At 46.1% G+C, this 24,471-nt stretch overlaps 10 protein-coding genes across 10 annotated transcripts; 2 read left to right on the top strand and 8 right to left on the bottom strand.

Moving 5' to 3' along the window:
- Positions 1–257: 257 nt before the first annotated feature.
- Positions 258–1,199, bottom strand: LAJ45_00049 (uncharacterized protein; the record flags this gene model as incomplete). The annotated part of the gene is made up of 1 exon (XM_046109652.1): positions 258–1,199. One exon carries the CDS (start codon positions 1,197–1,199, stop codon positions 258–260), a length of 942 nt encoding a protein of 313 aa, XP_045976345.1.
- Positions 1,200–2,413: 1,214 nt separating this feature from the next.
- LAJ45_00048 (uncharacterized protein) lies at positions 2,414–3,185 on the bottom strand (the record flags this gene model as incomplete). The annotated part of the gene is made up of 4 exons (XM_046109651.1): positions 2,414–2,535; positions 2,594–2,612; positions 2,890–3,111; positions 3,168–3,185. The coding sequence occupies 4 exons, from the start codon at positions 3,183–3,185 to the stop codon at positions 2,414–2,416; spliced, it is 381 nt and encodes a 126-aa protein (XP_045976344.1).
- A 17-nt stretch (positions 3,186–3,202) lies between these two features.
- On the top strand, positions 3,203–4,631 carry LAJ45_00047 (uncharacterized protein; the record flags this gene model as incomplete). Its single annotated transcript, XM_046109650.1, has 2 exons — positions 3,203–4,525; positions 4,596–4,631. 2 exons carry the CDS (start codon positions 3,203–3,205, stop codon positions 4,629–4,631), a joined length of 1,359 nt encoding a protein of 452 aa, XP_045976343.1.
- A 1,760-nt stretch (positions 4,632–6,391) lies between these two features.
- LAJ45_00046 (uncharacterized protein) lies at positions 6,392–7,456 on the bottom strand (the record flags this gene model as incomplete). Its single annotated transcript, XM_046109649.1, has 1 exon — positions 6,392–7,456. One exon carries the CDS (start codon positions 7,454–7,456, stop codon positions 6,392–6,394), a length of 1,065 nt encoding a protein of 354 aa, XP_045976342.1.
- Positions 7,457–8,096: 640 nt separating this feature from the next.
- On the bottom strand, positions 8,097–8,849 carry LAJ45_00045 (uncharacterized protein; the record flags this gene model as incomplete). The annotated part of the gene is made up of 4 exons (XM_046109648.1): positions 8,097–8,196; positions 8,351–8,357; positions 8,431–8,505; positions 8,561–8,849. 4 exons carry the CDS (start codon positions 8,847–8,849, stop codon positions 8,097–8,099), a joined length of 471 nt encoding a protein of 156 aa, XP_045976341.1.
- Positions 8,850–9,125: 276 nt separating this feature from the next.
- LAJ45_00044 (uncharacterized protein) lies at positions 9,126–10,520 on the bottom strand (the record flags this gene model as incomplete). The annotated part of the gene is made up of 5 exons (XM_046109647.1): positions 9,126–9,207; positions 9,291–9,321; positions 9,413–9,470; positions 10,229–10,311; positions 10,370–10,520. The coding sequence occupies 5 exons, from the start codon at positions 10,518–10,520 to the stop codon at positions 9,126–9,128; spliced, it is 405 nt and encodes a 134-aa protein (XP_045976340.1).
- Positions 10,521–16,263: 5,743 nt separating this feature from the next.
- On the bottom strand, positions 16,264–16,785 carry LAJ45_00043 (uncharacterized protein; the record flags this gene model as incomplete). Its single annotated transcript, XM_046109646.1, has 2 exons — positions 16,264–16,337; positions 16,398–16,785. 2 exons carry the CDS (start codon positions 16,783–16,785, stop codon positions 16,264–16,266), a joined length of 462 nt encoding a protein of 153 aa, XP_045976339.1.
- Positions 16,786–18,809: 2,024 nt separating this feature from the next.
- LAJ45_00042 (uncharacterized protein) lies at positions 18,810–19,240 on the bottom strand (the record flags this gene model as incomplete). The annotated part of the gene is made up of 2 exons (XM_046109645.1): positions 18,810–19,142; positions 19,223–19,240. 2 exons carry the CDS (start codon positions 19,238–19,240, stop codon positions 18,810–18,812), a joined length of 351 nt encoding a protein of 116 aa, XP_045976338.1.
- Positions 19,241–22,316: 3,076 nt separating this feature from the next.
- LAJ45_00041 (uncharacterized protein) lies at positions 22,317–22,799 on the top strand (the record flags this gene model as incomplete). The annotated part of the gene is made up of 1 exon (XM_046109644.1): positions 22,317–22,799. One exon carries the CDS (start codon positions 22,317–22,319, stop codon positions 22,797–22,799), a length of 483 nt encoding a protein of 160 aa, XP_045976337.1.
- Positions 22,800–24,064: 1,265 nt separating this feature from the next.
- On the bottom strand, positions 24,065–24,403 carry LAJ45_00040 (uncharacterized protein; the record flags this gene model as incomplete). Its single annotated transcript, XM_046109643.1, has 2 exons — positions 24,065–24,137; positions 24,201–24,403. 2 exons carry the CDS (start codon positions 24,401–24,403, stop codon positions 24,065–24,067), a joined length of 276 nt encoding a protein of 91 aa, XP_045976336.1.
- Between the last annotated feature and the right edge of the window lie 68 nt (positions 24,404–24,471).

Genomic DNA, 24,471 nt, shown 5'->3' with positions numbered 1-24,471 from the left:
CGCCGCCGACAGATATGATTACCTACACGAATGCCATTTAACCAGGAAAGGAGTGGTACCAGGCAATGAAAAATTTTCTTATTGCCGCCTAATGCCCAAAAACCTCTGTGCTTTCGCCTTCCCTGACGAGTACCCAAATTACATTTACAATCCTCCCTTCCCCCCAAATTGATATTCCTCCAAGCAAAAGCTCAACAACACGAACCCATACTCCCCCCAAAAGGTTCCACAACAAAACGCCAAAACTGCCACTAATCCTACATACCCTCAGCCCTCTGCACAAATCTCCCGGCATACACGCTCCCCCTCCACTTCACAACCCAGTCCCAAAAGAACGACCACTTCCTCCTCATCTCTCTTACAGTCATATCCACGCCCTTCTCACGCAACAGCGCCGCACACGCAGTGGGCCAGTCGTCGCGAATGAGCACCGCCCATGAGTGCGTGCGTACATAATCCACAATCCAGTTCAGCAGGACAATATCCACCCTCGAGAGTCCCTCGCGCCGGCTGTCAAGAACGACCATGATGCTGCCAGCGCGGTTGCGGTAGTAGAAACTATCGAACCCCTTCCCGCGTGGAAAAATCGAAGGGCCCGGACCAGTCCTGGGCTGGAATCTGTCCGGGGCCTTCTTGATGGCAATGCGATACTCTCCCTTCTCCTCCTCGCCGTCAGCAGGTATGACCTTCACGGCCTCCTCAAACCAGCCCAAGTCCGCGCCAGGCAGTAAGCCTCTCTGAACAGTCAGCGCCTCTGCCGTCCTCGCCCAGGCACGCCTGCTAAGCCATGGCTCGATAACAAGTCTCTGCCGCGCCCTGTTCTCTTCAAGCGCGATGCGCGAAGTGCATTCGACAAAGGCCCCAAAGGCCGGCGAGTGGAAGCCAGCGGAAGTGGTCGAGTTGACGGGGCGGAAGCCATGGACGGGGTGTCTTGAAGTGTAGGTCGGGAGCTTGAAGGTGGGAAGGTTTACGGTGAGAGTGGTATGGGTGCGGGGGGCGAGTTGGATGCGGGCAGTGTGCGTGAGGTAGAGCTGGGTGGAACGGGCCGAGCGGGTGGCCCGTGTTTCACCAGGGATAAAGGTTCCACCGGGAGTTCCAGAGGGAGTGAAAGTGGCAGGGGCGGAGGTGGGGGTGGCCGGAGTTGACGAGGTGGAACTTGAGGGCCCGGAGTCGGAGGTCTGAATTGTGTGTCGAAGCATCGTAGTGTGACAGGTAATGTACAGCTATTGATACACTAAGAAGGAGCAAACAGATACCAGTCTGCAGCTAATAGAACAGGACACTGGAGAGGTGTGAAAGCCGTTCGCTTGTTAGCTCTAGATTCATCAAGAGATGGATGATACGTGATGGAGTTCTTACCGCGTACTATGTGTGCTTGATATTACAATATTCCTGAGGAAATCGATAAGATGGAAGGTGGTTGGACGTCGGGTTGAGCTGAGCTTGGGGTGTTATATCTGGCCGGACATCTAGCTCCAGAGCATGTGCACGACGTGTCCACACACATGGAAGCTGATTTCTAGCAATAGGACCTCACTGCACCTGCTCTTTCACGATCTTTGACATTTAAGTAATTTTTCAACATGGAAAAACAACAGGATTACTGTCCCCTAGGGAAACAGAGATGTCTACAGATAGTCTTCTCTCACTATGATTCTTCGAGCTACGGATGAACCTTTTTTTTGCGCTGAAATGTGGAGAGTTAGGTACAAGCTGTGAGAGCTGGCGGGAGGGTATTAATTGGTATTCGGGAGATATGAATTTATTTATTCACACAATATGGGCTAGAATCCTCCTGCACGCCCAGCAGCTGTGCAAAATCGATTATAGCTCAGGGATGTCAGCTGCTTTAATTTCTGGGCTGATATTGGACGGTATAAATGAATCCCTGTATTGGATCATTCCTGTCAAAGGAATAAATGTGATTACTTCCATTCTATCTTTACAAGAATGTAGGACTCCGGTTATGCTAGCTCGCATTAGTCACCCTAGCTAAAGTTATCAAATCCGAAGCTACGTGTAGCTAACGGATAAAAATGACTCGAGAACAGACGAACAAGAAACAGAGGTACTATGAACTACAAACTGGAGAAAATAAAAGTATAAAATCTCAGAACTTCTCTACACCTCACACCGGCAGTGAAAATAAAACTAGACAATTTACCAGCGTGAACTCTGCCCCCATAGATCCATACAGCACCGCCATGTCCATGTTTCAACAAGATTGACTGTAAAAATTTGCCAACAGAGCCAGCTCTTTTTACACCGATACCCCTTTGAAAGGTCGTAGGGAAGTTTAAACGTAATTCCTCGTTTCTTCTGTAGACCATCAGCTGCGACCTGGAGTTAAAGCCCAGGACTTACCCCCACTATAAGAAAACGAGCAGCAGAAAGATCCATTCAGCGTTGAGTATCAATACAGATCAAGACACAGCACAATACCGATCCTATTTGTACACAGTGCGCGCAATATTCCCCTATCAAGGAAATGCCTTCCATTGTTTGGTAGACCAATCGTTTTTCGGACATGATTTTCTGCTCATTCAGTTAGCCTTTGATTCCGGTGACATGAATGGGAGCAGTGTTTACATACGTTTTCCACTCTCTGCGCTCTTTTATATCATCCCATCATGGTGTGAACTTCGAAAATTCTTATCGAAGATGGAGTGCCGATAGGAGACGATCAATGGGAGGATCTACACAAAGACGGGAGACCGACTGCATATCAACAAACCTGATTGTGGGCCGATATCACTGTGCTGGATAAAATGTAGCCTAACCCTAAAGAAACAAAAATATTATTCAATTTTCTATGAGGGAGATTAAAAAAACAAACTGTGGGCTAAGCCTAAACGAAGCATTCCCTTTCTATGGGTGAAGAAAACGGACCTCAAGGAAAGGTTCCTTTAATTTGCTGGCTCTCCACTTCTGATATTTTGAGTCTGTCCTTCCTCCTTCACAAAATAACACACGCTCGCTTTCATCCAATCTCAGCTGCTTTCGTTCTGTTCGAATACGTTCTCCCCACCAGGGGATCCTTCTTTTTTCTTTCCTTTCGTTTCTCGAAAGTGTCTGTCTTTCTTTTCTGTCTGGAACTTGGAGATTCCGATCCTGCCCAGGCCGTCAGCTTAAACCGGTGTAATTCTTCAGATTTGGGCGACCCTTACGTTCAATGTGGCGTGCATCTAACTCATCAGATAAAATGTCCGCGAACAAGATATCTGCCCATCCGCAATATATTCCTGCCCTCACAACAACAATGTCTCCAGAAATTTTCCAATTTCCCGCCCAATGCAGCAAAATCCCCGAATTCCCACGCCTACATGGTCCTGATAACCTTTCTCACTCTCCCGAAACTCCTCCTCGCTTCCTGGGCACCAACTACTCGATGACCTCGCTCCCGACTATAACTACTCAAGGCTGCCCCCATGAGCACAATATCCACCCAATCAGCTCCCAGGTCACCTCCATCGGCCGCATGGGCATGATTGGCCAACACTTCGACGCATACGGCCCTCTTTCCCCCGTTCACATTCACCAGCGTTCGACAAGCCTAGTAATCCCAACCAACAGCATCCGCCGCAAGAGGAACAATGACCATCTCAAAGAGACCTTCCGCCTTCCCTTCATGTTTGTGGAGAGCACTGACAGCATTCGAGACATTCCGGATCGACCAGCGACTCCCGAGCCACAAAGAGCCCGCTCCTTTCGGCTTAAGAGAACTGAGAGTGTGGTGTTCAGTGCGGCCAAAGGAGAGTCATGGAGTTCTGTACAGGAACGTCTCTCCCCCTGGGCTGCTAAGAGTCCGACTACTCCAGAGACTCCCGAGATGCGCCGTCCGACCAGTACTGCGAGTATGGATCCGTTGGAGTTCATCAAGTGGACTGATGAGCGTAAAGAGGGAACTAAAAGGGTACGAGCCAAACAGATTGCGGAAATGCGCGCTGCGGGTATCGTGTTTGAGGATCCAGCTTTATGTGACGACGAGGAGATCCTCTCCCCATCAAAGAGAGTGAGGCTCTCAATCGAAAACCAGGCCAAGAGCAGTGATGTCGATGTCGGTGACGAGTTGATGGAAGACGATGACGACGATAATATTGACGATTACAATCTAGAGCTTCAATGCAGCAGCTCCGACTCGGATGACGATCTGCTCGATCCATCTTCCTACCAGTGGGCAAAGGGCACCGATGCTGATGGCGCGGAGGAATTTCATGGGACGGTCGGTTACGAAGGAGATGATGAAGAGGGTGAACTCATGGAAGAGGAAGAGGAAGAGGAAAACGGCTGTAGAGAGCAGGGTCTAAATGTTGCCGCCGGACCGAATGTGTTGGAAGCTAGCGAAAGCCTCAACGCCGATCTCAAGGCCGTCGACGATGGATGCAACGCCTTCGCTGCTCTCACCTTGACCGACCCTTTGACTCTGGATCCACGCTCAATTAACAACAACGTCTTCAGTGCGGCCAACGATCAATGGCTGCTAGAAACGGTACCGCTATTTCAAGAAAAGCACAAAGGCATGGAGGCATGGGTTGAGATCCAAAAAGCGTACTTCATGGCGTCCCACAGTGTGTTGACTATTCCTTGTCTCCAAGGACGCTATGTTCTACTTCAAAACGGATCTCCTTTGATTCAGAGGAGCCGAGTATAGTAAAGCTAATGCCTGCTCTATACTGCCTGATAACACCAGTATGTTAAAACACCCTCTTATTCCAATTAATGTCTACTATTACTAATGGATAGTCTTAGATAATAGGAGTAAAAAAGTATTAATTCCACCGTCAACACATAACTATACCATAATCACAGCCAGGTTACGAATTGATTACACATCAACACTTGCCCCTCCTTGGAACTCGATGGTTATTCTACCCAATCTTCCTATCCGACTTGTCTTATTTGATGGGGGGGGGGGTGGGGGCTTCTATTTGCTTTTAAGCGGGGAGTCTCGGTTTTGTACGACGTTAATAAATGAAGTCTTTGTATCCTGGTATCACATTTAAGGCATTAGGGCTTTTTCCGGGAGTTGTTTAGTGTGATATTCCTCAAAAAAAAATGGTAGATATAATCAATATAAAGCTTATCACTTCTATGACTGTGCGAGAGAACTATCTAGGGTCTGATTTTCGAATCTTGGGAAACCGGGGGGCGGCGCGGGTAAGTGGTAGGGGAATATAGACGAATAGATCAATAAAGCTATATAGCTACTCATGGGTTCATTAAATGGTTGGAATTTTGAGTAGGGACTTGGTTGCAACGATATCCGACCATTTAGGGCCCGTTCGGACAACCTTAGATTATTTCGTCGGGTTATTGGACAGACTGGATTATCAGGCAGCGGAAGTGATAATCATAATACTCAAAATAAGTGGATAATCTACATGTCCGGATAACGTTAGCTCTCAGGATATCTGTGTTGTGTGGGAATAGTTACCTCCGAAGGTGATTGTTTTCTTGGCGGATTATTGGGATAATCAGGAGTTCCGAATGTTGGATTATTCAATTGCACGAACAGCATAGATTATTGTGATAATCCAAAAGTCGATAATCCGTCAGATTATCGCCAATAATCTAGATTATTGGGTTGTCCGAACGGGCCCTTAATGAACACCTGAGTATACTATGGGAGATATTGAGAATTGACTATAACTAGAAGACTGTTGCGACGAACTTCGTATATAATACATGTAAGCTCACATTTCTCCCACATTATATAAGAAAACGCAAACCGCGAACGGTATATGCTTTGCACAACATGGTTTAAATAGATAGCCGTAGACGTTTTGTTCTAGATCAGGTCCGGAGATGCATTAATTGGGTGGCATAGGCAATAATACACTAAAATGAGATAATGTAATTTGAACTTGTAGCAAGAACACCATTTTTATTCTCCCGCACCCTCAACTAAACGTACCCTATTTACAAGAGTCCGAACCAGCGTAAAACGTAAAGTAAATTCTACTGATAGTAAGCCGACCTCTTCCCCCCCCCCCCCCCCCTCCGGCCCGCAGCCCACGGGCTATGGCCATATCTGGCAGAGTATGTAGTAACAAGAACGAAATAAGAGTATAATAGCGGACAGAAAACGAAGTCGAAAGTCTTCAGAGCGTTTAGAGATTGAAACATAAAAGGGAAGGAAGTAGGGGAAGGCAACAAATAATCTTTGATAAATGAAACACATTTTTTTACCGGGGGGGGGGGGGGGAGACGCATCTTAGATAACTCAAGTGCGGGTCAATGAGACGATAGAAACCAGTGAGCAGTGAGTCGACTGCTCATAAAATAGAATCCTCCCAATGAAAACTGAAAACGAGATACCAGTATCCCGATTTATAAAACTCCAACACCTCAAATACCATATACACAAGGAGGTAATGAATGAAACATACGCTTATTCGCTTACATTTCCATCGATATTGTGTTGAGTATCATCAACGACGCCTGGAGTACCCCGACGACCGATATCGACGGTGATTTTGTTGCGCTTAGCTGGGTGGAGGACCTTTTCGTCATTGCAAGGCTCGGCGGTTCTTTTATTCTTAGAGGGATCGTAATGAGGGTCTGAGGCAAACCCTTCGAGGTCTTTGATTACACCTTCCAATCCTGCTATCTTCTCGTAAAGTTTTTTCATGTCACGAAGAAGACCTTCATTATTTCTCTTCATCATTCTAGTTCCTCTCTCAAGTGCCTCTCTCCTCCCGTTTGAGACAGAGAGCTTTGTCTTAAGAATTGCTATGTTCTTACGCAGCCTAGCAATAGTCTTTTCCTTATCCACAGGGTGGTCCTCCGTTTCGGCTGCCGTCGAAGCTGGTAAGATTGGATTGTTCTCGTTGGAGTTGGAGCCGGAGGGGATCGACATTGACTCGGAAGGTGCAGTATCCCTTTCCTTTGCGGTGGAGTTTTCCTCCATCCTCCTAGAATTGGGCGTCGAAGTAATCGGTTGTCTCCTTGAGGCGTTGAATTCCGATCTGACGCCAGATTTCTGTGCAATAGCCGTTGCCCGGCAAACCACTTTCTTACAAGAAGGAGGGGTCTTAATTATCTGGTTGAAGTTTTTTCTGAGAACCTCCCCGTCCTGTCGCCCATAGTCAAAATTCTCACACCCGGCATTGTACACACTGGCAACATTCACCCAGGAGGCCAGACTAGTCGGACGTATGGAGGTACAAGCCTCAAGCAGCTCTCTAATACATACTTCCCCCTCTTTGAATTTATAGGGAGGAGGATTAGGAGGACCGTCGCGGGGCTTGGCCTCAGCAATACGCCACGGGATTTCTGACGCCGGTTTAGCTACGGTGGGTGGCAAGAAGACAGTGGTATTAGTGAGGTGGCCAAGGATGGTCATTTCGCATTGTTGATACTTACGATTTGGAAGATCAAGCGAGGTGTCAAGAGTGGCAGGAGGAAATCTCCTTTCACCGGTAATGGTGAGGTTTTCGTTTTGTACTCCGTCCATTGTAATTAGAGCTTCGGGTACCGTTATCGTATGTAGTGGCGTAGATTGTGAGTTCGAGTGTTGTCGAGTGCGGAAAATCTGAGGTTGTGAATGTTGTTGTCTGATAGTGGGTGTTTTGTAAGAATTTATACTCAAATTCTTGGCATCTGGGCTTTGTAAGGGTGAGATAGGTGTCCTCAAGTTGTGTTATATGTTGTAAGCTTGTACGTCATATATCTAGGTCGAGGCTGGGACGTAGGCGGAAGTTGCGGCTATGAAGTCATAGCGACTGAACCTCGACCCCGGAGATCTAGACTCCACTACATGCCATCATTGCCATGTTTCTACTTCCGGATCCACAACATTATGACCAAACATCGGACTACGTTGCCTACGGACTTCCCACTATAGCACCCGCCACTACCTCTTATACCTCTATATAGAAGCCATAATAGTACATATAACAGTTACTCATTGGTCCCTCAGGAGTCACCCCTAGCCTGCTATTTAAGTTTGTACAGCAATATCCTCTGAATAGCTGAGCGAATCCAGTACCTTAGAACATCCGACCAGTTTCATGACATTTATTTGCAAGACTAGACTAAGAGAAGAAAGAAGAGAGAAAGAAAAAAGACGAAAATTTTACTCCTTGCACGACGAGCTATTCCAGATTCCCAGCTGGATCTTTCCTCCCCAAACGAAGCTTATGCAGAGAAGGAAAGAGAAACGAAGGAAAGAGAAACGAAGGCTCGAGCATATCACTATTTCAATCACCGTGTATCTATCAGCAAAATTGGCTCTCCACTATACTTCATGCTATCGGGAGAGTTTAAGGATAGGAATGCATCTCTGCAAGGCGGTACACAAATGAATGTAAGAAAGGGGGATGAAATGAAGCTTTAATATTCTACTCACAGGAGCACTATCACCCAGATTGGGGGCCATTGATCCCGCATCTAGCTATAGAGCTCTGATGATATCCTGGACTTCTTTACGATCCCATGCAGGGCATGGCAGTTGGGTCAAATTCTCAAGTATGATTTGGCCGATCGCTTCGGAAGTACCATGATCTTATTAACAAAGAGGTTAGTACTTATTTGAGAAGTAGGATGCTTATTAACTAACTTAGTTCCTCCCTGATCAAGGAGATGAGCCTCTGGTAGAGCGCAAGGTCACGCTTGTACATTGCGATTACGGCTTCCTTCTTCTCCACGTGTGGGCACGGAAGGATACGCCCTCCGTTTGATACGATTTGGTTGGCACGGAGAATGCGATAGTCGTCTCCGGCGAGGACTCGACCAAGGGTCACTGCAGCGACTGTGTAATTCCAGAGCGAGCGATGAAGTAAGTTAATGCCATTCGCCCAGTGGAGCAAGACATGGCCGTTGAGATTAGGGGCGATATCTACGTCCATCTCTGATCAAAAGGATAAGAAAGACGTAGGAGTTGATGTGAGAATTGAAACCGAAAGGCGAAGTCTTGGTTGATGATGGGATGAGGGAGCGGAGAAAGGAGGGAACGATGAGAGGAGCAAAATATTTATATACAGTGTTCCGCTAGACTGCGCTGAGATATATGTTGAGCCTATGCGTATCTACTCCTGCTTCTTCAAGGGTAAACATGGAGGGATCTTTCGCCATGGTAACATGCTCAGGACGACAAAGCATGCAGGATGTTGCCATGAATGCATCTATGCATGATCCTGCTGGTAGAATTGATACCGGAACAGAAATAGAGGTATCTTGATGGAGGAAGGAGTGTCGGTGAGGAATCTGGAGAGCAGATGAGGTTATTAAGAAGATTTTGTTCCTGTTGGTGAGGAGGTTTAAGGATAAGATAGAAACACAAAGATTACTGTGATAGCATATTACTTGGGAGCCTGATGACTAGAAGATACATCCAATAATATAAAATTAGAATACGATAAAACACAGAACAAGAATTGAGAAATAAAGAAATATTCCGTATTATACGTACTTCGTAGTGCACGAGCGATAGTGACTTCTTTGGCGTTGTCTTCGGGGTTGAAGTATTGCTTTTTCGTAAAAGCAATGATATTCCCCCCAATACATGTACCTACATGTACCTACATGTACATACATATAACCCCGACTTTTGGGAACGTCACCGCCAGCAACGGAAGCTTATGGTGATGATGTGTGATATCCGGCGCGTGCAAGTGATATGAAAAGCAATCGATATGTATGCATTTTGACGTACATGTAGTCTATCGGTCTCGCGTGAGCTAGGATTTCGGCAAAGAAAAACGCTCTACCGCAGTTATATGCTCCGGCAGACGTTGCGCCCAGCTATGTTGAAAGTCGCATAACCGTATTAGTTAAATGTAATAAATAGAGTTATATGAAGGCGGATTGACTTAAATCTCGATATGGCGCCCTCAGCCTCTGAGATATAGTTGTCAGTTACTGTTCCTATTTACGAATTAGAATTTCTCTAGGGATTGAACTAAGCTAGGAATCTGTACTCGCAATTGCACAACTGCATCAGAAATTCTCAATTGTCACAAGCCATGCAAGCCAAATAATTATGAAATTATAGCCGTGAAAATATATATCGAACCTGTATTGAAAGGAAAACGACCTTGTATATCCTGTTCGAAAATTAATTTCTGCTGTTTTACTAACACACAATACTTCAAACGTGAGTCTGTAAAGAAAGATGATTCTGAAATAGTTAATATTACATGTAGAAATATATCTGGTAGTAGCTAAGGAGAAATGTATAGAAATCAAACGTTTCCTCTACCATGCTGGGCCTATTTTATTCATATACTACCTCAAAATTCCCCAGTGCAAGAGTCCAAGTTCCAGATTCTCCAGACGCCAACTCCTTGCAATAGGTTGTACAATCATCCCCTATGAACCGCACACCAATCAGCCATGAATTAACACCATGAAACAAGACGATACTGACCAGCCTCATCCCACAAACACTGTTCGATCATCTGAAGCTGGGCCATCATATCGGCTAGCTGCAATTTCAAGCTCTCATGATCATTTTCGGCGTACTCTCGGAGGTTCTCCATTCTCAGTATACAATCCTGCTGTGCTTGATTGTTCTTCATCTTGAGATGATTAAGGTGCACGATCACGTGCGCGTTGTGGTTGGAATGAAATGGAATCGAAGAAAACACTAACCCGCAACGCTCACCCATCCTCGATAGCAAGCGTAGTGGGGAGTCCTTTGGGATCAAGGTGTGGGAACTCGTTCTACTCGATATTTCGTTAGACAATTCGTTCTAGTGGATATTGCGTTATGCGGCAGTAATGATACGCGGAGGATATGGAGGGGTAAAGGTGCAGAAGATAGTTGCAAACGAAATCTTACAGACAAAAATATGGAGATGTGCTTTACCGTTGTGGGAGTGGTTGTGTTGCACCACAGCCTTGGATCGACACCATTGCAGTCCAGACTTCTCAGCCTTGTTTTGAAAAACCGGGATTTGATATCCGGAGCCCTAACTAATCATACAATAGCCCGATCCGCGGCAAGGCTAGTGACATGTACTCGATCTAGAAGCGTGGTTGCGCATAGTGACAAATAGTGTCGAGAAACATTGCCATTTTGATATCATAGTAGGTATTCTCATTGGCTCGCTAAAGAGGGGACCGCGCGATGAAGGGAGAGATAGAAGCTGCGCGAAAGAATGAGGTCACGTTGCAGATTTATTTCTTTCTAGTGGCACATGCTGCATGTATGTTACCGTGGGGTCCGTTTGCTATAGCGAGTGAGAAGTCGTGTTTAAACCTCCGGCATGACCGGTAGGCTCGGGGAAACAAACATTATCACCGAGAGTGTTCCATATGAAATGCAGAGTGCACTATATGAGATGAAGCCGTGGGGTATTGAGGCTGGTTTTTCTTGGAGAGGAATGGGGACTGTGGTTTGAAAGGGTACCGGTCGAAAGAGTGATCACCAAGAATTGAGTGAATGCCCTGATGTGGACACCCGCGGAAGCGTACAGATTGTAAAAACTGGCTAGCAGCTTCCAGAGGTCAAAATTACTTATGCGGGAAACCTCTGCCATTCAACCAATCACTAGAGCGATGATCCCTAGCCGGAGATAGCCAATTTTTCAAGTTCGCAATCACGCCCACATCTACTCTACTCTAGGTCCACTTTCATCTCGCCGCCCAATGATACTTTCTTTCCTTTTGATGCATATGCGAAGTATAGATTGCCTATAGAAAACACTCCGCCTGAAGATCTGATATCACTCGTTTTCTGCCTCCTCCGCATTGATTTTACCCCCTCACCTTGTTTTTCTTTGCCGGAAAGCATCTTGATATCTTTCCCGCCTAAGCCATCTCTCCAGCCCCTGCTCCTCCCAAATATTAAATCTTCATTCACATTATTAAATAAAGAGCTGTCCTAGTTACAAGGCCGCATGGCAACCGTCTCGACGTTCTGACAGGACTACACCATCCACTACGCTTTTGAAATTGTTTTAAAAAAAACACAAGACCAACTAGACGAGAGTTTTCGCATCATTAATACCATCAAGTTATTCCTAGTTTCCTAGGCTCTACCCAGACAAACGAGCATTTTATGTTAAACTTCCACTTTTTCAGATGACTTTCTCTTGATCATAACAAGTAAATTTTCATAGTTTTGAAGACAAACACTAGACAAACTCATACTGTGATACCGCCACTCTTAATCTTATTACTCATCACATTTGCTATTATCTCCACCTTTACCTAGAGTCGTACACCCATATTTGCGTATGCATGTTGTAAAAAATAAATCTTATTGCCCCCCTCGCCCCCGCCACTCTTTTCTTATTATAGTATCAATTCTCATGTATAAAGCCACCACTCCCCAGAAATTGTTGTTTTGAAACCCCTTATACCCGTCAAAGAACATTTCTTCTATAAACTTGTGAAAATCTACACAGCGGATATGCAAGCCCAGGTTTCTCCCACCCCACCCACCCCACCCACCCCCGGGATATATTTCCCTGGCCTTTTCCCAATCAGCCTCTACTTTAACCATTCTTTTGGGGGCCTAATTGCATATCACTATCTCCTCCGAACTTAAGATTTCATCTTCTGTCATTATTCTTGTCATACCCCCCCCTCGGTATTCCGCGTTTAATGGGCGTATTAGAATCGATAGGCGTTCTACATTTAGTGGGAATTGTCTCTTTCCAATGTTGATGATGATTTTAATATCTAATTCTGAGAAAGGACAAAAACACATGAAGGCCTAAAAGCGAGGACAATGCCGGATACCTGAGAGGGCGATATTCCCAGCTCTGATGAGATCATCATATATCCGGATCTTCCGCAGGGACATTAATAAGTTTCACCGCCAAGTACGGCTATCAGGTATGTCAGCGCCGGCTGCAGGGCCTTGTCGGACAGCAAGCGTATTGATAGGGTACAACGCTACCCGGAACTTGAATTTAATGCAGGTACTCTACTGGATCACGGAGGAGTCTGATATCATCCCTGTATCCCTCCCACCCCCGCATGTCCAGGTTATGTCATGCAGTGATACTCATCACACACAAACTTGGAAGACTGGGTCTTGAATTATCAATTATTACTCAATTATCTAACTCGGGTATGTAGGGATAGATAGATCTCCGAGTATATGAGCGTAAAGATATGTCGTGGAGTCAACAGGCATACCTAATATGAGACATAGATCTGGGGGTTAAATCTTCTGGTGATCCATCCAACAAGAGAGGTATACAAAGATCTAGAGCGATGCTCTAGGCTCAGAGCCACCGTTACCGTCTTAGTAATGTCTTAGGAGTATCTCTTGGCGTCCTGCGAATGGAGGAATATTCCTCGCGATCGGCAACGGAATAAATCAGGATTCCAATTTCTTGGCATGGCATAGGAATATTCCTTCATTGATGGGGAGGAAGCCAAGCGATACTCCAAGTCATCGAGATTACTCAAATGTATGTACTTCATCGGTCCTAACTTGATATTCCGGTAGTTGATTAAAGCTGATATCAAGGTCGTGTGCTACTTAGGTAACTCGGTATACTATTTCAAGTTAGAGCTGCAATTTCAAAGGCATGGCAATACAGAACACTTTGGATTTATATACCATATATTTCGTTTTCCTCTTAGCGTGGAAGAGGTTCCCGTTTCTTACAGCCGTTTCTTCTCTTAACCTTTTTCCTTTCTAATATTATCTGGCTGCATAAATCTTCACACACATATACCGAGTCACCCATCAATTATATTTCCCATGGTACAGGTATAGTACCGGAATCCTGTTTGATAGTCTCTAACCCCACCGAGCAGGTAGCGCAAGACCTTGGGAGTCGTATTTGTATGTGAGTAAGTTAAGTTGACGCAGCCAGGTATTATGAAACAGGAAAATCGGAAGAAGAAACTGCTGCAAGAAACTTATACAGATCCAATCCAATTAGGAATAGCGCGTCTATTAATAAAATTCCCTACGACCGCTATCCTGATGCTATACCGCCAAAACTCGAAAAATTGGCTATCTCCGTCCAGGGACTACCCTTGAATAATTGGTTGGATGGCATCGATCTACATCAGAAGTATCCTATATAAGTAATTCTGATCTAGCCAATCTTTCGAGTTATGGCGGTATTCGATTCCAGGTCCATCCGATCGGCCATCTCATCTGGGGCACAACTCAAACCTGCTATTCCAAGCATTGTTTCGCAAACCATAGTCTCTTCCCGCCCAATTATAGGACTATTAAAGATTTCATAGGCCTGGGTCGGCTACCGGTAGAGGTCAGGTACAGTGGAGTCCCGATAGTAGCATTATTGATCCAAGCATGTTGTTAATAGCAGCACACGAAGAATCGTTCCGAACAATATGCTATTATCGAGGCTCCACCGTAACGCCGGTATCTCCCAGCTACCGGGAGGAGTTCTCGTGGTGGTTTCCATTCATCCAAAACCTGTTACTATAATCAACTTCAGAGTTTGTGGGCAAACTTGGCATGAACCGGAAAGCCTCTCTAGATACTCTTTCATTTAATGCTCGATTAGAGTAAGCACCAACTATTCAACCACAACGAAGATTGCGAACATCGCCCAATATACCATAGCTCTCTGAACCAACAACCGCAATTCACGGACTGCCTTTAGAGAACTCAAAGGAAAATCTACCGGGTAGCAGGATCGTCTAGATCATTGTTGAACAATGCGCATAGATGAATACTCCCGAGCACCTATATCGATCCGCGAATAAATCTAACTGGGTAGATTTTAGCATTAGCCAGGGAGTAATAAAAATCTATCCAGCTAGATTTGTCCCAGGCTGGCTCTCACCAGCTTTCGTCAAACCAGTTACCAGCTCTCTTCCTTTCTTTTCGTTCAAAGTCCCAGGTCCTTGATGGTTACGCCCATCTAGATTGAACCCTCTCCGTCCCTTCTCACCTCAACAAGATTTTAAAGGAAGATGAGCTTTTGGCCTCAGATTTGAACGAAAGAGGTGTGAGCCTGGCTGTAACAATCCCGAAATACTGCGGAATTCCTCCTCGTTGGATAATATTGGATCTATTCAGTCAAATTGGTTCGCCGGTGGGCCACATCTACCGCCACCCCACACCGGAGTATAAAATACCCACTGTGCCATCATTATAAGAAGGTAGAGACCCACACGAATCAGAGAGGGTAAGAGGTCTTTGCCGGAACGCCCTTTCGAAGAAGTCCAACACTCCACATACAACAAGCCAAGGGGTTTGGAGGGCTCGTGCTCAATGTTAGCCGCTTGCCTTCGTGGTATGTAGAGGTAATGGTTCGACGGTTTCCCTTTTGCCTAGCCGGCCCTTTGTTCCCTTTATATCAGCATTAAACTCACAAAACGACAAGGTTGAAACAACAGGGGAAAGATTACGCTGCATCGATTATGTACAAGGACAAATAATGTAGCTCTACCTATTCTAGATCACCCGCCTCCGTTAGGAATGGACCTGCTGGGTGGGTTCAGTTATAGCATTCGATTCCGGATTGAAGTCCTTACTCCTTCGACAAGAGATGATAGGAGCGGAGTATGAGCTGGTCTAAGCATCCATCTAACTATCTCAACGGAGGTTATACTATCGTAAGAACGGGAAGAAGAAAATGTGTTTATTCGTAACAGTTCTCTACTTACAGGCAGCTTCCCTAAGCGTCAATGGAGACACAGGAGACAGAAAGACTTGTTCTTCTGTGACAGATTGAGAGTTTCTACCACCACAGGGCGTAGGCAGTCTTCCCAGGCATGGCGCGCTGGGAGCTTGATGGGTTCCATTGCTGGGAGAAATGAGAGTTTACCGGGTAGTAGCATAGCAATGATGAATGACGTCGGAATCTGGGTTCTGCCTATGGTTTCTCAACGTCTTGACAGATGGTTGTCCTTGGCTAAACCTCATTGGGGGAAACGGGTGGACGTGGTATGTGAGGGGAAATTAGCAGTAGACTAAGAAACCTTGGTTACTCGTATAAGAGTGAAGACAGTATAAGTAGATGTAGTGTATAGGGCGTCAGAGCTAGAGGTAGTGTTTCTCGAATTAAAAATACGGAAATGATGTGGGGAGAGCCGCAGCATGACGAATGAGAGATATGAAGCGGCTCCGCTCCCTGCTAATATATACCCTAGCTACATGTGGTCAAATATATCACACTAACAAAAACATTATTTGATATTGTCGCCAAGAAATGTACTAAAACAGGAAGAGAGTATCATTGAGGACTTGTCGGGCAGTATTGAATTTAACGAAGAGAACAAACATGGGGAAAATTGATACACCTAACATGCACCAGGAAGCCAACCACAAGCGCATGATATCTAACACCATGTTTCCTCCCCATTCACCCCTCCTTAAACAAGATTCGAGATTTGTTCCCCTCTATCACGCTCACCCCCTCCCAAAGATCGATTTCCGAAGGCGGCAACTAAGCATCCCAAACATCAGTAACAGTACCAGACCACGCTCAGATAGACAGAGAACCTACCAAGCTCCACATCCCACAAACGATCATTCTCATCAACCAGTCTCCACGCCTCCGCAATCTTCCTCTGCAGATTCTTAGCCCACTCTATCACCAGCTTCTCACCCGAGCTCACGACATACGGTGCGTCCGGAACCCCATGGCGCCGTTCCACAATCTGTTTCATCACGTTCCGCCAATGCAACATGAAGAGAAGGGCTCGGGCAATGCGCAGTTCGCGCTGCAGGTCGCAGACGTCCGCCATGAGGTCGAAGCATTGGCTTTCGCAGTGCTCGAGGACGTGGGAGTTGTGGTTGGGGAGGTGCTCCGGTTGGGGGTTTGGTGAGAGGAGGCGCTCCGGTTCGGAATTTGGTGAAGGGTGGTACTCTGGTTCGGCGAGTGGGGAGCTCATTTTCGTTGGTGTTGGGGGAGTTGGTCTGTCTTTTGCGGCGCTGCGAGGACGTGTGGCTTGTTGCTGATTTTCGATCCGTATGAACGCAGTGGATGTTGGGTAAGGAAAGAATTTGTACAGACGCGAAGTTGGTTGGTTGGGAGGTAAAAGGTGTGCTTTGCTCTGAGCGGATTTTCTGCAATTGCGGATGGTGCGAACGCTCAAGAGTGACCACTCTTGCCATGACTTGATGCTAACTGTTCTCTAAAGCATAAACCAGACAACCTCAACAGCTTACAGAAAGGGGAAAATTCGAGTGGCATAACTCTACCTTACTCTCCTTGCCACCTAGAATATATCAACGTTCTACGCGACCTACCACAAAGGTGTCCATGGTGCGAGTGATCATCGGTGACCCAGGTTTGCACCACTATCATGCTTTTTTTTACAGCCCTATGGCTATGAGAGTTTCTAGCCTGCATTCCCCCACTTTCCCACTTACATAGCTCAAGATTTATAATACTATATGCTGTTTAACCAATTATTTATACGTAGCAGCGATAAACATTGGCGATATGGAATAATTTTCTTTTTAAAACCTCCCTTCCGCCTCCACCATCATCACTTGAACGCATTAGGAAAGATAATATAAAGTAAGGGCAACGCACTACACTCCAACTCGTCCCTGAATAAAATAAGGATTGGGAGAAAGGATATATTGATCTGTTACTTTGCGGTGAGGATTATTTAGGTTTGCACCGCGAGAAAGCTATATAAATACATTTGATGAATGGCAAATGGTAAAGTACAAGCAGAGTTTCTATAAGTTCTTGCGACATTCAGACCTTGCGTTCAAATGAGTCGGCAGTGCTGGCATCGGTGCTAATCCAGCAGCCATCCCCCGCTGGCTATTCGTGAGAGCCAAATCAATGCCATGTCCTAACCCTCCACCTGCTGAAGTTTCTCTCCTTAGGGATTTACATAACTTCCTCATAGCCTCAGAGGAGGATTCCTCCTGCCGAGTCCCGCCAAATCTCCTAGAAGAATCGATATGAATATAGCTTACTTTGTGTAGTGCACACCGCCGCTCTGCCGACGAGCCCACTGCGAAGGCTACAGCACACCGACAGAAACATTGCAGTAAGCAGATGGCCTGTCCTCTTAGGACCAGCCTATCTGGCATTATTCCGTCTACTGCTCTGGACGCCACGAAATAAAATTTTGAAGTGTCTCCTAACGCCAACAACTAAAAAGATATAAAACTAGAGTCGCGGTGCTTTGCTATGTTGTTCTTCTCTCTATCACTGCTATCCTATAACACCGGAACTGTCCTAGGTCGGCAGTTGTCCATACTGAAAATTTGTCTCGGAAGATAGAGGTCTGGGGAAGAGTTGTATTTCCTCTTGAACCGCGAATATCTGCATCCCGTCTTGATCGATTGGAGTATGCGGTCGTCAATATGATCTCCCCGCCCATCTTCCGGAATATGGCCCCTGCTGACACAAAACCCCTCAGTAGGTTGTCGAGCCCAGATGACAATCGGCGCGAAATGAACTCAACACAAGTTCGACCCCGAACGTTTATATCCCGACACCTCTACTAGTTAATAGCATAACAAATATTGTATAATATCTGCATATTATTAACAGTACACCCCCCGCCGCATAGTATGAACGACAGAGCAAGCCTAGACCCCCACATGATAATTTGTTTCCACCTAGGAGAAGACATGATAGCTAATTCTGAGTTGAAAATCGAGTTCTCACGTCGGCTGGCGCTCTAAAGATACCTTTGTTGTTCGGGCGAGTGGGGTTGTCTTAATGATGACAGTCGTAACTCGATATGCCGAATTGCCAATATCCGAGGGATTTCGTCCGGGGTATCAAAGGATTCGGCGCATTGAGTTCCGGCATATCGAGTTGCGACTATAATAGAAGCAGGGAGCAGATCAGGAGTGGGGGGGGGGGGGGGGACTGGTCGGTATTTATGCGTAAATGGTTCACTTTCTCTGGTACCGCCGAACCGGGCCGAGGGCCATGGTAATGCTAAGAATTTCTTTTAGGAATATTCTTCCAGAGGTGGTTAACTAGCATCGCTGCTCGGATACGCATGTTCGCGGTGAGAAATGTTGTTGCCTGGACCCTGGGCCCTGCGCTGTGGGGGTCTGCAGTAGCAGAAAGAGACAACACATCGCACGGGGGTCTTGGCAAGGCTAGCTCACTTGCACCGTAGAGAGAGCCTCTTCTCTTCCTTTCCACAACCCCAATCCTCGCACAAACCTCCGCCACGAAATACCACATATCTTTCTCAACTGCGACACGGCACGGCACGATGTGGCATGGAAAAGTTTGTTCTGACGCCGTTGGCTTCGGGGAGAACTTGTCCATGTTAGATTAGTTCGCCTTTGGCCGAAACGGAATTCTAGGAGCGCCTCAAGGAATAATTCCATGCAACATACCTCGACTGCAGTTTGCATTTGAACACCAACCTATAATAATAGCCATCGCAGACAAATGCCGCTCAGCAAGCCCAAGAAACACAGGGCAGGCAGCAGATCGAGGCTACAGGCCGCGGCTCCGGTGGTGTGACCAGGAAACCGCATTACCTCACCTTCGGCCATCGCCGAGTTACTCCAAAATAAGGCGATGTGCTTACAGTTTGCACGTTTAGGAGATAACCGGGTCCGGGTCCCGAAAGAAATACCGCTTTCCAATTATACCCCTTTGGCAAGCTGACGGATGATTTACCGCCAGTCGAATAATCAACCTGCGCGGCGCCGGGTCGATGGATCTCCGCGTTGCGCTGATCCGGAATACTACCGGCAGCCCGCATTCTCTACTCCTACGGAAAGCAACCCCCACTTCTCTAGTGTACCCTGTCCTGCACCTGCCCTGCCCATTCACCGGCGTTGACGGCTCTGATATGAGTGATCGATCGGGAAGGCTTCAAGAGACCCGAGGAGGAGGTGCGGCTCGAGGAGGTGCGGCTAGGGCAGGTGCGGCTAGGGGAGGGAGGACTAGGAGTGAAAGTTAAATTTTTTTTTTTTTTTTTGGGGGGGGGTAGCGCTGACAATTTAGACTCAAAAATGCTAGCGATGAGAATGGTCACTCTGGAAACGAACGGGCGTGTAGCACGGGAAGGAGGTCGAGGTCAACGTCTTTCTATCCCACCAGAGTTCGGACGTTGTCTCTGTGGGCATTCGGCGCAGTCCGTAGGATGATACTGGCCGGGGGTTCGTTATGTAGCACTGGCCTATAGCTATATCGAATAAGGTGTCAGGTAGCTTAGCATGAGATTGTAGATAATTACACCTTGTGTATAACCATAGATGTTTTCCCGGCATTCCCAGCCCAAACATTTTCTGACCTACTTATCTCATATCCCGTACAATGCTCAAAGCTACAACTACAAAGCTCGTAATTCTTTCCAGTATATAGTCGGTACCTCAGTTAAAATAGCTTTCCGTCAACTATGTTTCCGCTACAGAAGATACCAAGTATCCACCTTCATCTCACTCTCAAACCTCAGCAGTGACCCTATGCTGTTAGTCATGGAATATCACTCGAGTTCTAGGACCTCCGCCCGGCATTTCAAACGATACTAATATATCCCGAGCACCAAATAGGATGCTATCTTGGTGGGAGTATATCCCTTGAGGGGATAAATGTAGTTGGTGGTGGTTCCAGAAGAGGGAGGGAGAAGGTCACAAACGGTAACTTGTGGTCAAAAATAGGTCGCGGAGTGGGTTAGGTCCGCTAGAGGTTAAAGAATTCTAAACAGGCAAAGTTCATTACCGTCATTACAGACGAAGGGGTAAGCGATGGGAGAAGAGAGGCTAGTTCTCTATTCTCCAATTAAGTACAAAGTCCTTAATTTCCCATGATAACTGGGGTTGTTCTTCTAACACGTTGCGGCTCCTTTCTGCATTCGCTAGTGTCCTGTTTAGAACGATCACAAATCACGATCGAACAAAACTAATATAGACGGAGGCCCAAAACAGACAATATGTTAATATGATCTGCAAAGTACGAAAGACCTTAATATAGTGTGTGTGCGATACCTATCCTCTTCATCAGTCGGACACATCTTCGGTCACGCTTAGGCACATGTTTGTCCTTATCCAGCGCCACGCGCCACAACGTATGTCAAACCTCATACCGCTAACTATACCGAAAGTGCCTGATAACACGGAGGTAATGTTGCTACCAATTCTTGTGCGATTTAGGACGGTATAGTTCACCTAATGTTTATGAAATAAGCATTGGTGTATAGGAGAGATTACTGCTTTCCTTGCTCGCACAGCAGTCGTCAAATGTCATAGTCCGCTAAGCTTTTGTAAAGCGACTGCTCATCGGACCAGGGAGTTAGGGCCTTTCAAAACTCAGAACACCGCCGGTCATGTCTTCCCAGTACATGCTTGGGTTGGCGTGTGAATCTCACTCATGTAATTGTTTTTCTGGCACTTCTCTCAACAAAGAAATTGTTAGTCTAGTCATCTGTGTCTACTTACAGGTACCAGATTATAATTAAATTGATAGAAGGGTGCTTACAGAGGTAGAGCAAACCCGCATGTTCGTGGTCAACTGGATAATTCACATCTCCTATAGAGCTAGCAAACTACCAACCGTTCAGCACCATTTAATCTCTATGTGCGAACCTAATTATTCAATAAATTTCATGATGGAATAATTTACCTTTGAACCCTCACGCAGTGGGATCAAGCCCTTGCAAGACCTCCGAAGCTAGCTGGAAGCTGCAAGCCCTGCAGACCTACACCCACTGTATCCAACGTCATCAGTTGAACTGTCAAAGAAGGCGATATAAGACTGGAAATACTACACACCCCGAAATACCAAGGAATCGGCCGCCGCATCCCAGAAGCTCGTGCGACGCCTTCTGTTGAATGTCAGGATGTTCCAGTCGTGTCTAGACCCGAGCGAAAGAGTGTAGAACACTGAAACACCGCTATCCAGGAGGTGATAATGTAGAGGGCGAGGAGAGGATATTTCCCTCTCTATTTATACCGGCAGACAGCACACGTATGTTATGGGATCGTTGTAAGGTTGCTCGATATAGTACGGAACAACAAGGGAGAATACGGGTATCGAAAGCTGACCAAACTCCAAAAAGAAGGGGATTCGTGGCAGGTTTGAAACGGCCATGTATTTTATTGGCGGCTCCTGTAAGGTACTAACACTACATGTAAGGTTATTTGGAAGTCTGAATGACCCTATTATCCGGGAGCATGGTCTTGGAATGTCTCTTGTCTTCTGGAAGACGGTAGTGGGTGAGATCCTTTTCTCTTGATATGTTTCTCTTAATCGTTTCCCGGTATTATTAATTTCATATTCAGTGTTAAGGGGCGTATGCTGGAAGATTGTGGGTCCGCAGAGAAACCACTTGGCTCTTGAAAAGAAAACTTCTCATTTTATCACGTCTAATCTTGAATAGCCAAAGCATATATATATCTCGAATGCAGACATTATATATATGCCCACAAAGATATCAAACACATATATAATCATCCCTACAATATAAAACCCCAATCGAAGATGTCTAGCACCCAAGATAATACTAATACAAACATCGTTTCGCCGCAGATCTCCGTCCCTCTCGGGGTTCGTCTCTCTCCCCAACTCAACACTATAGCGCGCCTCGAAAAGCGCCGCAGCAAGCTCTATGAAGTTCGCGACAGCTCCCGAATTCAACTGCACCAAAACGAGAACGAGATCTACTACGGGCTACGTTTTCAGTGTCCTGAGATTATGCCTCCCCTTGAGCTGTTCATCCGGGCAGGGCTAAGGTGCTTCGAGGGCATAGATATAGGAGGTGCGATAAATAGGATGGATCCGGATGTGCGGTCTAGATTTACTGAGTGCCTGGTGAAGCATCGCACCTTGGCTATGTTCAAGCTGAGAGTAGATAAGAGAATGGCAGAGGTGCAAAGTCTTTTAGATGCGGCGAGGGCAGAAGCGGCAGATAGTGAGCAGAGTGGGCAGCGATATCGTGAGGCTGAATATTGCAACTTGAGTTGAGCTAGGTAGGTTTGATTGAGGTGTTTTATGAAGTTCGTGGCTGTGGACTTGACAAATAATTATGGGGACGTAAGAACCGAAAACCGTGTTAGGAGGGCATCTATTAGACTTAGCAATCACGAAAAGAAAAAAACATTGCAATTTGTGCGTAAAGATATCGGTCTTTTTAGAATAAATTTATATTTTTATGAAAGAACGAGCCCCCCCATGGAGGTAACAGCAGCAAAGGAAAGAAGGTGAACATGGGGTTGGACGTGGCCCAGCGGTATAGAACTCACACTCTGTACCGAACTCGTGAGCGTTCAACCCCCCTCCGGACCGGACGTAGAAAGATGTAGCAACCGAGGCCTAGGCAGCGTTGTGAACTTTTTTGTTTTGTTTTGTAAACTATTGATGTCGAGCGGTTTTTCTTTATTTATTATTATAATATTCGAGCAACAGCTATGTATTTGTGATATATAGGTATGACCGGGTACTTCAGAATAGGACCGGAACCACGCCCCCTATATAATATAGTAATTTTTCAGCTAGCACTACGTCTTTCAGAAGTGCCTTTGTTCACAATTGTCGGCCATAGTCACAAATCCATACGAACAATCCAGTATGTTCTCACCAAGCCGAATTAACAATTGTTCCTACTCAGCATTGTTCCTACGCAGCTAGCCAAACCAATCAGCAACCCGCATTTTATGTTATAGGAGATAATTCTGACATAATTATACTCCGTCCGGCGAGCGATTTCTTAAATTCTCAAGATGACCGAACTCCAAAAAGGCCCTATCAGATGTAACAAAGCAACATTCAAAATTCGAAGGATCTGGCTTATTTCATTATGCCAAGACACCTCCTTTATTCCACGGTAGCTCATGTCGTTCTAGAACCTAGAACACTCACTGATACTTCTACCACCTTGTTTTCATATCTGCCTTGCAAAGTGTCATTTTAATCCTAATAGCCCATGAAAACAATTTAACGCTCCAAAATTGGGAAAAACACCAAATTCAGCATATAATCCTTGAATGCATTTCCCCCTGTTCTGAAGTTGTGGTCTCTCCCTCCACGTTACCCGGCTTCCCCTGTTGGTTTCGAGTGATACTGCGTGAACAGAATGGGCCCAGCTTGGTTTCCGTCTCATGGTGTGAGAGATAGTTTTTGAATTCCCCGACGACCGTTTCAAAATCTCCTAAGCCCTTCTATTCAAAAACGATTCCGTGCTCACCAGCGGCTACTGAATGCGGTGTTTGGGGTTCTGTATCTCCCGCTCATCAATATAGCTGCGGGAGAGGTTGTCGGAGAGACCATTCAGAGGTTCTTATGCGCGAGTGAAAGGGACAAGCACTAGAAACATGTTCTCACAGAATTAGCAAAGATAACTATCGTTGATCAGAGAGGGTGCTCTACCGGGCGCGCAGATCACCGGTTGCGCAGTGGCAGAGCGCAGAGTGAGGCTCAAAAACCATCAAATCAGAGGAGTCCTGCACGTTGCACAGGAGTCTGAAATAGTGTAGCTCTCTCGAATCCGTACGTTGAGCTGTTGCTTCCCGACTTCTCGCGTCCGGAAAAGAAACCACAGTGTCGCTCACTGAAAATCGCCGTGTTGTCATTGTAAGGTTATCGAAGCTCAGAGGGAAAGAAAAAAAAAGGCACTTTAGGCGGCAACTTATGTAAGTTA

This window comes from Morchella importuna (assembly GCF_003444635.1).
Source record: "Morchella importuna strain M04M26 chromosome Unknown Morimp01GS001, whole genome shotgun sequence".
NCBI classification, from domain to species: Eukaryota; Fungi; Ascomycota; class Pezizomycetes; order Pezizales; family Morchellaceae; genus Morchella; species Morchella importuna.
This window is presented reverse-complemented; position numbering and strand designations above follow the sequence as displayed.